Source organism: Glandiceps talaboti, chromosome 12 (genome assembly GCF_964340395.1).
Source record: "Glandiceps talaboti chromosome 12, keGlaTala1.1, whole genome shotgun sequence".
NCBI lineage: Eukaryota > Metazoa > Hemichordata > Enteropneusta > Spengelidae > Glandiceps > Glandiceps talaboti.
In genome coordinates, this window is record NC_135560.1 from 23,785,138 (window position 1) to 23,799,175 (window position 14,038).

General features: G+C 35.5%; 1 protein-coding gene across 1 annotated transcript in view; it reads right to left on the reverse strand.

Annotated features, from left to right (window-relative positions):
- Nucleotides 1-7,240, reverse strand: part of LOC144443534 (leucine-rich repeat-containing protein 49-like) — a 34,648-nt gene extending 27,408 nt beyond the window's left edge. Inside the window, exons 1-2 of the mRNA XM_078133057.1 lie at nt 7,152-7,240; nt 6,937-7,008 (exon numbers count right to left, since the gene is read on the reverse strand). Of these exons, the coding sequence (XP_077989183.1) occupies nt 6,937-7,008; nt 7,152-7,205 (126 nt within the window). The 5' untranslated portion in view covers nt 7,206-7,240. The remainder of the gene's footprint in view (nt 1-6,936; nt 7,009-7,151) is intronic.
- Nucleotides 7,241-14,038: the final 6,798 nt, after the last annotated feature.

The window sequence follows — 14,038 nt, forward strand, 5'->3', positions numbered from 1 at the left end:
TCATCAGTATAAGAATCCCTAAGGATATAGCAATGAATTATGTGAGGAGAATGCTAACATAGTCTTCTCACAGTGACATTAAACCACTCAACAAAATTCACACAACATATGCACTTCTAAAGTTCTAATGCAACGTGATAGAGTTCAAGTCCTGACAACAATAGTGGTACTATTACAAATGCTACAATATATCAATCATACTGTATACACCACACAATGTAAAGTTAGTCATGCATATAATGTTCACAAATCAACAGCTGACCCTTCATTCTGAATGGTGATTTGAGGGTAAAAGTTAATTACAAACACCGACGATGTGCGATTGAGAATAAGTTCCAGAATGGCTTGGTGGTTTGAACAGTTCAAAACTTGTACAGATTGTATGGACACAAAGACCTGGGGTAATAAAAGTTGATGCACTCATTTGAAAACTGCTTCATAACATAGCAACGACCTGTTTATCAGTGAAAACATGGTTCAAGTTTGGACACATTGACTTTAACAACTTGACCATGAACAAGCTATACTAAAGAAGACTTAAAAGATCGACTGTTTAAAATAATCATGTCTATATGCAGTCTGATATCCTAGAGTCACTGTTTGTGAGTATATTACCATGGCATTGGACAACGTTAAATACATTTAATTAAATTGGGTTCAATACCAATTTATATCTATTTGAATGTAATTGTAGGTTAAGTCCATGGGAGAAAGTTAGATTTTTCCATGTTTTTTTTCTTCTCTTTGAATGATTTGAAATATAACGCAAGTCCATTTAGATGTCAAAAACAGAACTTTGAAAGTCACTGTGACATTTGCACAGAATATGTAATGTACATGTATACCATTTCTATACTATGGTGTGTTTTTTGTAAAAAATCTTGACCAACCTGAATATATCGGTTGGTGAATGAACCTACAGGACACAACAAACTGTCTGTGTCTCCATGTCTCCACTCAAGCTTTACAATAATACATGTACCTTTACAAAGCAGTCTAGCAGGCTTACTAATACATTATACTATATATATATGCTATCATACACCATTTGAGTCTCTTCCCATACTTACAAGCAATGGAGTACCACTGGATGACTTAATCACAACAAGGGAATCTTCCCAATTCCATACTGGTTTTCCAGCCGCTGACATAATTTGATAAAATTTGCTCTATGATATTTGATCATGCTCCATCCATATGTACTATTTGGTATGTTGTGCCTTAAGCTGATTTTTGGTGACAATCCTGCCTCTCTATTCAATTACTCTACGAAAACACAGTACTAATCCTTGTGGATTTACAATGCCATTCATTCTCATAACCAGTCATGGTACACGGCTGTGTATATACCGCTTAATAAGACAGATCCTATACATACGCCTACAAATAGCCTGAAATTAAACTGCCTAGTAGAATCGTATATCACGGGTGTGAAGTTGTCATGTCTTCCTACCAACAAATCATGCCTGTACTTATCTCTATTCACCCCTTTAATCAACTGTTGTCGTAGCTACTCTTTGTTGAACTCCAAGAATTCCTTCCTTTGTTTGTGATACATGGGTCCTAAGCTAAGCAAATCTCTACATGTTTGCTATACATATAGCTATTGAGACAACACAATATAGCACTAGAGGCTGTCTAGTGTCTGTGGCCGCTTGTTTATCATGTTCCTCTCTTAGCCTATTCCCCCAAGGCTTATACTTATTATACAATCTGGAAAACTATTGTGATTGCTCCTTTGGTACTGAAAAGGGATGTTTAGGCCTCAAGTGTAAGTAATCATACTGGACAGTTTTATGTAAAAACCTCCAGACTGAGTGTAAGTAATCATAGACAGTTTTATGTAAAACTGAATGAAGTTCAGGCTTCAGCTAAATCTAACAGGTTGATAGTCATGAATGTCTATGAAGGAGAACTTCTTTTTTTTTTTTTTTTGCTCCTATGGTACTGTTTTGTCAGTAGTTTTGTTATTTTTGTCTATTTATCGTTGCTATGGTTTCTAAACCAAGTCAAGGCAGTAAAGACATTAGATTATTAATGAGTTGTCTACATTATAAAGATTCAATACACCTGATCCTCTTTAGTACTGACATTCACTATACAAATGTATTGCTATTGTTCTGTTAGTATACTAGTATTTAGTATATGTTAATTAAGTTCCTTTTTTTGTTATTGGAAATAGACTTGTTATGAAGTGCTACAAGATATTAGTTTCTTGTGATGTCTTTGGTGTTACTATCTCAAGAAGCTCTCTAGCCCAGAGACTTGTCTTGGTGTTACTATCTCAAGAAGCTCTCTAGCCCAGAGACTTGTCTTGGTGTTACCATCTCAAGAAGCTCTCTACACCCAGATACATGTACTTGTTTTGGTGTTACTATCTCAAGAAGCTCTCTACACCCAGACACTTGTCTTGGTGTTACTATCTCAAGAAGCTCTCTACACCCAGACACTTGTCTTGGTGTTACTATCTCAAGAAGCTCTCTACACCCAGACACTTGTCTTGGTGTTACTATCTCAAGAAGCTCACTACATCCAGAGCCTTGTCTTGGTGTTACTACATGTATCTCGAGAAGCTCTCCACACCAACAGCTTTGGTGCAGAAAGCTTCTTGAGATAGTACAATTGACACCATGACACATCTCTTGGTGTAGAGAGCTTCTTGAGATACAGATTACAGATTTTTTATGAAATGATCTTCTAATTTACTGTTCACTAAAAAGACACCTAAGTACATGTAAATGTCACAACATTTTCCCATCCCTTGTGCCTATTATGAAGTTTTAAAACCTTGGCCAAAGGGAACAATACTATGGGCAACTTTACATAATAATTCACCCATGATACATTGTAAACACTGTGTAAACAGTGTATTTCAAAAACTCACACAACGTGTGAACTGTGCACTGTGTAAAATGATCATGTAGAGAATAGTCTATATGGTACTGGTAACCCAGTAGCTATGGTATGTGTCATTTCACTAGGATTAAGTCTTTCACCAATTGTACTTCATAGACAAGTATAGGGCAACACGTTTATATTTCACTAGGCTTATTGAGTACAATAGCAACTAAGATCATAATAAAACAGAAGAATTGCATTAAATTCAGCTGTGTGTATGTGTGTGTGTGGGTGGGGAGGGGGGGGGGGCAGGGGTACATGACATCCTTGGTGTTGTATAACAGTACTATTTTGATAGTATAAGTTAACTTATGTGAATATAATTTAAGGCACTATAGAACAACACTGCATGATGAAAATAGCAAATGGAGATATTGCCAGAATATAGAAGAAAGGTAACTTTGTGGAAAGTTCATGTTAGATGTCAACCTCTCACCATAATATTTCTGAAGTATGTTTTGCTAAAGTTGGTAACAGAACAGTTGGCAACAGAAAAGGATTGCTATGAACCATTTGGTTTATTACTAAGATTGCAAATTTCAGCTTTAAATTATATTTTATGCCTAGATATGCACTTGTGGTGACACCATCATGCAACCAATGATGTGCTTTTTTGATTTGGCCATAGAGGCCTAGATATGCACTTGTGGTGACACCATCATGCAACCAATGATGTGCTTTTCTGATTTGGCCATAGAGGCCTAGATATGCACTTGTGGTGACACCATCATGCAACCAATGATGTGTTTTTCTGATTTGGCCACAGAGGACAGTCTTCTTAGAAAATTGTTTTATCAGATTTAAGAATATTCTTATGTTCAAGTGTAGGGTTGTCAGGTACCTTTATATAAATTGTGAGTGGAAGTGTACATCATAACGACATTTAAATACATCAGCTGATGGGTGTCTTGACAAAGATGAATAGAGGTAACATAGACATCATTGATTGTGTAATAAAATTTTAATCCACACATAACCTGACATGATCAGTTAAGTAGCAATTACTAGTATATTGATGTATCAGTAATGGACACTAATACTAAACTAGGGAAGCTTTTAATGAGGTACTCAGGAAACAAAGTTACAAGTCTCACTCTCAGTCTTTCAAGGACACACCCAATTCCTTCCAAACAGGTACGGTTGACAATCTGACTTGCATTGTCTATGATATGAGGGGCTATTATTCACATGGTGACATAGGTAAGGTTGACAACCTGACTTGCATTATCTATGATGAGAGGGGCTTTATTCACATAGGTAAGGTTGACAACCTGACTTGCATTGTCTATGATGAGAGGGGCTATTATTCACATAGGTAAGGTTGACAACCTGACTTGCATTGTCTATGATGGGAGGGGCTATTATTCACATAGGTAAGGTTGACAACCTGACTTCCATTGTCTATGATGGGAGGGGCTGTTATTGACATTTATGGTTTGTTTGTTATGGTCATTTACAGTAGCCTATACAATGAATTCTAATTATAGCTTTGATTTAAAAACAAATTAACAGTTTTTATTACATTAATCACTGACTTTTTTTCTATACATCAAGGACATTACATTGTGGCATCAAAGATTTGGGGGGGGGGGGGGAGAATGTAAATGAACTCTTTTCTTGTAAACAAGGTACATAAATATTGATTCTACTATACCATAAGCAGCCAAGCAGCTATTTTGCAACATGGACCTCTACATTTCAATCGATGTATGGTTATAATTTGTTCTCTTATTTAGATTTTAAGGGGTGCATTAAAAAAAAATCTGGTTTGGAAATTGTTGCAGCTTCAAGGAACTGAAAGTTTTACAATTCACAACCATAGAACCTTATTGATGGATCAAAGAGAAATCCTGCCATTTGTAGTGATTGTTGTTCACAAACTGAGCTAACATATGTTTTTGTATTTTAAAGTATAAATAGCGAACTCCTGCACGATACCACTTTAGTACACAAGTTTAGCAGCACAGTGACAAAGCCCCCTTTGACCATAGAGGGCGCACTACCAGTATCAAATACAGATATCAGTAAGATTTGAGAGACCCATGACAACAGAAAGGTTTCCCATTTTTGATAGGAAAAATAGTAGTGATTTCTGGAATCACTTCTGATTCTTATTAGATTATGTTGTGATAGAATTTCAAGAAACTAAGGATCAGAAGTAATTATGGTGATTGAAAATGACAACATTTGCATTTGTACTTGGCCAATAATCTCTTAAAAAGCAAAGAAAGGGTATAGTACTTGGTTAAGCATTTTGGAACTATCATAGCGAGAGAAAAATCTGGACTAATTGTACAATTTTAGGTATTTTAATAAAGGTCTCTTGCTGTAAGTACATGTAACACTGCAGCTTGTATTTTGTGTATATTATTGAAAATAAGCAATTCCTTCAGGACCATCTCACCTGTTGTTCATCATGATAATAACCGTACATTATATCTAAAACAAGGGATATATGTACATCCTAGCACTAGGATGTGGTGACATCCTAGTTCTAGGAAAAAGAATACAGCTATGTACCAGCTGTGTGCCTCACAGCCCCGTTTCAGGGGAAATTTTTTTTTCTGCCCAGCAACATGGTTGTGAAAAATATGCCTGTTGCATGGATGTGGAATACTGCCTCTGTGCCATGACTGTTTTGCACATCCCAGTACCATAGCTGTGTACTGCATACCTAGCACACAGTTGTGTGCATTATGTAACAGCTATGAAAATGTAGGATTGATGATTGATAAAACATACTATTTGCATGATGTTACTTCAAATGAAAAAGGCTCTACAATCAATGGATTTATTCTAGAAAAGTAAATTTTAGTGCCAATAATTATTCCTGCTGTGGTTATTTTATGTCCATCATGTATCACATCCTGCTATCTACTGACCTAGTTCTAAATTCTATACAAGTCACTCTTGATGTCATATTTTTTAACATTTCTAACAATTATGATTTATCATCCTGATAATGTATATTTTGTATAATGTCTGCCTTGTAGTTTATAACATTCTAAAAAACACTTTGTTACGTATATCACTTAGAAACATTGTACCCAGTCATGTAAGTGGAGTCATGATGGGTGAATGGTTAGCGTGACCGGCTTGGAATCTACAGGTTGCAGGTTCGAGCCCCGTCGCTGCCTGCTGTTTGTTTCTGAGTGGCTAAAGTCCTTGGGCAAGATTTGAACCACGACTGTGCCTCAGTCAACCCAGCTGTATAATTGGGGACCTGGTAGGATGTAGGTTGCAATGTGAAAGCTTTAATCCTATGCGCTTAAATGGCTGCAATGGATTGTATGCTCCCCGGGGAGTTGATGAAGACTAGCGGGCCGTTGTGCCGTTCCGATGCGAGCCAGGAGTAATAATTGTAAAGCGCTTTGAGCACGGAGTGGGAAAGCGCTATATATAAGAATCCAACATTATGTAGCCTAGATTCCATGCCTGTCATTGTGAGCTGTGGGTAACAGCTGAAATCAATGACAAGCACAGGGCTACCAGTTATGCTTTGTACCACTGTACCAGTCAACAAAGTTCAAATGTAACACCTGGTATCAAACCCAGTCATGTCAATAACTAAATGTATGTATTTCAACTTGATAATGCTAGTTCTGACAATGACTGATTGCTTTATTTGTTTATGACCTGTGCTATGTAGTTAATAATGGATTTACCCTCAACAAACATTGACCCTTGACTACTGTTAATCAACAAAACTGATATAGTGAGTTCATCATTGTGTTCATGAATATGTAAAGATTTTGTTCTACAAAAAATGAACTTATTTTGAATACCCGGGGAAAAATTGTTAGCAATGGCAATAACTCAACTTGAAAAGAGCAATAACACATCTTCAAAACAATATGTTACGGTGATTGGCAATGACTCAGTGTTAGGTAGCTGGCAGCTTGTGAACCAAAATACGTCTACCTGTGTTCAATAAAAAACAACGATAGGAGTAGTTGCATGACAACATGATTATTTCCGTTCGCAAAATCACCATGACAAATAAATGACCAAGTTGACATGTAAAGCAGTACTACGTACCTGTTTGATAGGTCGTTCATTTACTGTTGTTGCTGACGCTTGTAAGCTTAGCTGTACCCCAAATGGATTAACCTGAAATGACACAAGTTGAAAGTAATCAACTCACTTTTCCTAAAATTTCAGTCATAATTCTAACAAATTAAATCTAACTCTACACCTTAGGTTTGATGGCGTACCACAGAAGCATGTGCACGACAGAAAAAAATGTCACTTACATCTTTGGTTACTAAGGTTGCGCGGCTCCGAGCGCGATTTTGATGATACATCATCTACAGACAACACAATTCTTGAGTAAGTACTCTACATAAATATTATATTTCTTGACTGATTCATGGACGTTTTCAAAGCTGAAAATAGCCACCGGAACGGTAAAACATCACAGGTGATTGGCAGTTACGGTCGTAATAATATTTCAGTTTACGCCGCCATCTTGGAAGTTTCGCTGGAGATGACGCATGCGTACTGTCCGGTATTTCTGCCGAACGGACGAAGATTTATAATCACATTCATATTCGAAGCTGCAATTTGACTGACAAGACGTTGGAACGACGGTGTACAACCAAAATGTTTGAACCCTGGATTTTGTATATAGAGAGTTAGAACTGTGAGAAAGCAGGAAATAAGTCACTGGCAAAGTTTCCACAAGATATCATTATTGAACTTTAGAATTAAACTAAATACTAGTACTCTTTATAATGAAATGCTGTTTGTACAATGAATTCCAACTTTCATGCTGTGATTGGACATCTTCTTTGAACATACTGTTTTCTGTGTTTTGTACTATATATATCACAAGCATGGTTGGTGTGGAGCTGTTCATTGTTACAAATAAAACACTCTTTTACACAATGGCTATCTAAACTTTTACTAATTTTTCTACTATTTTTTACTCTTTAGATGAATGTCACAAGTGAAGAACAAACAGAAAGATGAACTAACCCAAAGTCTCCTGCTATATTATGTGTTCCTTTTCTATATTGCAACACACCAAGATGTTCTGATATAATGCCATTATACTTTATTATTAATTAGTTATTACAAATTCATGAAAAACAAAGCTACAATTACTGCAGCTACCCAATCAAGTGAGGAATGCCTTGGGATATTTGAGGTGAGATTAATGCGCTATTGTCAGTACCTAATAAATACCAGCAACCCATTTCCTCACAAAGATTCCAAACTGAAAGTGTTAATAATATATGACAGTTTCTTCTATTCGTAAATGATGTCTATGGTTGTGGTCTCATGATCACGTGCATGAAATCTGTAGATGGTGTATGAAGGGACGGTAAGCGGACTGATTTGGCAAGCGCCACCAACGGTCACTTCTGACTTTGGTCTCGAGCCTGTCTTATTGTCTTCTATATTGTCCTGCACAGCGCTAGCGTTCGAACTTTGTACTAAAGCAGTTTATTTTTGACCATATTTATTTATTTATTGATTACACGTAACAAAACTCTGGGGATTTGTTAAAGGTACAAATAAAATAAAATTGGAAAAAAAAAATCATAATAATAACACTTATAGGCTTTTCAAAAGTAACATTACATATCATAATAAAGACTACAAAACAAAACAAACAACAACAAAAACTATTCAACGAGTTGAAACATAATATTAATGAAAAAATACTAATGAAGGGTAATTAGACATTTCATATTATATATTATAAGTATTTTGTAGGTGGTGCTCCCTTTTTATAAAAATTACTCAGTTTGATATATTTTCCAAGTGCGATAATTAGATTTTTGTTGCTCATTATTTCTTTAAATTTTTGTTCTTCTGTCAAGTTTCTGTAATTATTAATATGTTTAGCAGCTTCACTAAAGAGGTCATGCCTGAGTAAATTATACAGGGGACACTGTAATATAAAGTGTTTTTCATCCTCTACAAGGGTTGAGTTGCATATTTTACATAATCTGCTTTTAGCTGGTATTTTGTGATGACGACCCTTTTCAATTTCAAGTTTGTGGTCACTTAGTCTGAAGTTACAGATTATTGATCGCAATTCTGGGTTATTTAATTTTTCTAGATAAGGTTCAAGCTTAAAATCTAATTTAATGAGTTTGTATGTTCTGAGTTTGCAGTTATTATTTCCATTTTCCTCTCTGTTATTTAAGCTGTTTTTCCACTGTGAGATGAAGCTTGCTTGTTGCTGATGTTCAATGTTGATCATTTGCTGTGTTTTTATTTTTTTTACTGATTTCATTGACTTGTAATTGATTTATGTCACTATTAGGTAGGTACAAAGTTGTGGATTTGTACCAGTTTGTCTTTTTTTCTTTGTTGAAACTGAAAGCTTCTCGTAATATGTTGTTTTTTGTATTCATTACATGGACGAGATATTTTATCGCTTGTTTTTTCACAAATATATCTAATGGAAATCTTCCGAGTTCCCCATAAATCCCCATTTTAGTGGTTTTCTTTGATGGATGCATAGATGTATAATGTAAATTTGCCATTTCAATCTGAATATTTCTATATAAGATTTTAAAGATTACATTCATGATAAAATCTTCGGAAATAAAAGCTTGAAAGAAAACGTCATACTATATTTATATAAGATATTTTCATTAACTCTGTGTTCTGGAGAATCATGTCATGGTTTAACATCACCTACATTACGTGCTTTTTAGACAAACATTAAGTTGCATTTCTCCACCATTTGCACTTGCATTTATAAGTGTGATTGACTCACAATAGAAAGGGGTTCGGAAAACAGCAGTAATAGAAATGACAATACAAGCAAGTAGTAGAATAACACTGGGAACTCTGTTCTTTATATGCACTCCAACTTGAAACTGAAACTTACATCACACAAAGGAAATTTTATTTGATCGTCTGCTTTATAGGCTGGCTACGTGTTGATTGGTTGATTATGTATGACGTATGACCATATAATGAGTTCAACAGAAACGGCAACAATGTTAACAACAACAACGTATTAACACAAAATATGAATCAATAAATGTAATTCACGACAATAAGTGTCCATTACTTTTTTTGTGTTCGACGGTACCGTGATCGAATAACGTTCAACGACTTGGGAGCTCCAACCTCGTACACAGGTACGCGTAGCTTCTATAACTAATGATTACCACCTACATATATCCTCTTATAACGAGTTTACTATTAGTTATTATATACCCCAACATGTGTAATGGTCGAAGAATAAATACTCATGCCGTAGACGTTTTCACTGAGGTCATAGGCTCTTAAGGTCATGAATATTCATTCATTAACTCTCCAGAACCCACACAGTTAAGTTTATGAAAATGCATTATAAGCGTTCCCCTTACAGTTTGTAACATTAACACGTACTTATACTGACATATGATTTAAAAGTGTGTGTGTGTGTGTGTGTGTGTGTGTGTGTGTGTGTGTGTGTGTGCGTGTGTGTGTGTGTGTGTGTGTTATTTTAAATTTAACTTATACTGCACAGAACGTCTCATTGAAATAGTAATAAACAGATACTGTATAATATATTGAATTCATAGAATACTGAAATATTTGTGTGGTCTGTTTGTCGTTGTGCTTTTCATAGCCATTTATTTGACTTCTCGGTACCTGCAATACCATTTCACCTCATGTTAGAGGATAAAAATAGAACAAGAAGGTTAACGTTGACTTATATGCTCAGTACCTGCAATATAATCTTACCTCATGCTAGAGGGTCAAAATAGAACCGTAGAAGAAGGTTGACTTATTCTCAACCTGTAATATTAATTTACCTCTTGACTAGAGGGTCAACATCGCACAACAAGGTTGACATTCTCTCGCGCGCCTGTAGTAGTGCATGTGAAGTGCGTAGAGCGAAAGTAGGTGTCGACCAAGAAATCGAATGTTCAGTTTTTTTTGTTTTATGATGCGCCTAGGCAGTACTATTGTATTTCAGGTACTGAGAATATTGGTTCTTTCATTTTCACTGTAACTCACACCAATATAGAAAATTGTTTTTCATCGTGGCCTCAGTATAAAGACAGTCAAATGTATCAAGCACTTTAATTCAAATCGTCAATTGTAGGTTCGCAAGTTTTGTTTGATGATGGATTTTTCAATCATGTACTTTTACTCTGTAAAAGAAAACCGCCAGCAGCAGCAGCTGCAAAGGTAGTACTAAGATAATAAGCAATTCTAATTAAAATACTGATGTGTTTTTAGTGTCACTGGTTCACTCCAATCAAAAAATCAATTACGTTTACGATATACAAATAACTATGTATTTAGTACTTCTGCATATAGAATAATGTGTCGTTAGTTCGTTCACTGTATTTTATGTTCCTGTATATGGGCGAAATGTAGCGGGGAAAAAAACCTGTAGAAACCCTGTCGTTAGTAATCTCTTGAAGCTGTGACGTCATAGCAACACACTGTGAATGTATTATACAAACCTAATGCCTCTATTGAAATGGAAAGTTACTCCTACCTAACATTTGGACATGTGTTGGTAATCAAATTCATCCTTCCTAGTGATTGGAAATCTTATCCTTTCACATTTTATTCAAATAATCATTCAAGCTTATGACGAAAGCCCCGAATACACACAGGCGTTGCAATACCAATATTGAATGTAAGTTTCTTATCCGTAGATTAACGTATATACTTTTTAATGACACCTTTAAAGGTTTTGTCAGGCTACGAGACACAGGGTATAATCGGAATTTCAATTTAAATGTATTTAAGTGTCTTCGCTTGATCCAATTGACCACACTTTTCGCAGTTGCTAATCAAATCACCATAAAACGCTTTCATCATGAAATGATGATTGATGCCTAGCCCACTTGTGGTCACAGATAATCGTATTGACTCTACTGCCAGTTAGATGGAGCAGTCTGTTAATATCTACTTATGTGAAATGTCATCGAGTTAATGTATAACAGGTATAGTGTTACAAAGCCGATTTGTCATATGTAGGGAGTGATGGTACGTCTAGATAAGATAAAATTAAATTGCATATGTTTGGAGTATATTGCATCAGATTATAATAGCCATATTTGACATTGTTGTAAACTAAATACATGTAAATGTATGGCTGGGAATAACACCGGCAATAAATACATGAACAGTAATTTGTCATCGTGACTTATAAAGCGAAATACTTCAGTATTAAAACATTATTTGTTGTTGTTAGCAAATGGCATTTTGACGGTCCTCAGTCTGATTTAGGACTGTCTGTCTGTCTGTCTGTCTGTCTGTCTGTCTGTCTGTCTGTCTGTCTGTCTGTCTGTCTGTCTGTCTGTCTGTCTGTCTGTCTGTCTGTCTGTCTGTCTGTCTGTCTGTTTTACTGTGTGTTGCCATCATCAAGTCCCAACAACAAGTTCAATACATAGAATTTCCTTCAGTTTCTGTCAAGTGAGGGCGTTGTATCCATGAGGTGGTAATTGCTTTGCGTGCAGTGCACGCAGCTACATTTAGACACAGTAGTCTCCTCTTTCCTGTCGATTAAGGAGTTAAACATATTGCAGTTCACATCTGGTCGGACAATACTTTCAGGCAGAGATGAAGAAAATATTCATGAAAGTGATATATCTGACTGTTTAAGAGCGAGCAGTCATATCAATGGGGAGTGTATTTTAAACATGAAATATTCCCTGCTTGTCTTCAAGTATAGCAGATATGTTTACTAAAATTTCTCCTTGAATCGAAACACACTGTCAGGGATTTGAATAAGCACAGTCGGAGATTAATTCTGGATCGAGGTCACCTGTTTAATGTCTGAAACACCTCAACTGAACGAAGATTTGAGATTAACTCGTTTGGATTGTTATTCGTGGTTACATGTTTTGAATTTGTGATTGATGTATGATGGTACTAGAACCGATATAAAAATGTGAAGAGAGGAACAGAATGCAAAACGACCAACAGATTCAAAAAACATATACTGATTAAAAAGTTCTATGGCATACATGACACTTCTCATACAAATTCGTGTCAATACAGTCAGTGATAAGCTTTGGGTACTTTAAATATTGAAAGCAACCAATCTGAAACTCTAGGCTGGTTATTCAATGTAGGGATTCAAAACTAACCACCTGAAACTCTAGGCTGGTTATTCTATGTAGGGATTCAAAATTAACCAATCTGAAACTCTAGGCTGGTTACTCGGCGTAAGAAACTTTCCGACGGGAACGACAAAGTCATATATTGTTAAAAAGAGTTCTTGGGTTAAGAACACGTAAGTGGAACTTTGAGATTAAATGGGAAACAAGAGAACTCTTTATTTGGATTATCATCCCAATTATTGAGAAATTTATTGAAATTTGTTTTCGATGTTCTGTGCAATGGGTAGATGGTCAGGATTGTTTATGACAAGGAGATTCTGTCAGTGATGTGTAAAATAGGCATACAAATGGAAGTGTATATGAACATATTAACACAATTGGCACTAACAACCATGACCACTCCCTTAGCAACAGCCAAAAGCCAGTATATTTTTGGCAAATTATCGACAGTTAGGCAAGTGGTAAAACATTTTAAAAATAAATATACAGTAAAGGCCAAGATCAATGTAAAAGTATTTGAGATCTCTGTAAGACCTTCCACCATTCTTTGTATTGAATATTATTATAAGCAATTGATAATATGTTTATATTACTTAATAATGATTAGTTATTTATTGAAAGAGTTGACAAAAATGATATGCATGTTGACATTAGATGGTAATCGTTGTGCGTGACAGGATATTCAGCTAGATAGGGCTTGGTAGAGAGTAATATCATGTCAAGTGAATTGGACTATTGACAGATAGTAATACCATGTCAATTGAATTGGACTATTGACAGATAGTAATACCATGTCAAGTGAATTGGACTATTGACAGATAGTAATACCATGTCAAGTGAATTGGACTATTGACAGATAGTAATATCATGTCAATTGAATTGGACTATTGACAGATAGTAATACCACGTCAAGTGAATTGGACTATTGACAGATAGTAATACCATGTCAATTGAATTGGACTATTGACAGATAGTAATATCATGTCAATTGAATTGGACTATTGACAGATAGTAATACCATGTCAAGTGAATTGGACTATTGACAGATAGTAATACCATGTCAAGTGAATTGGACTATTGACAGATAGTAATACTATGTC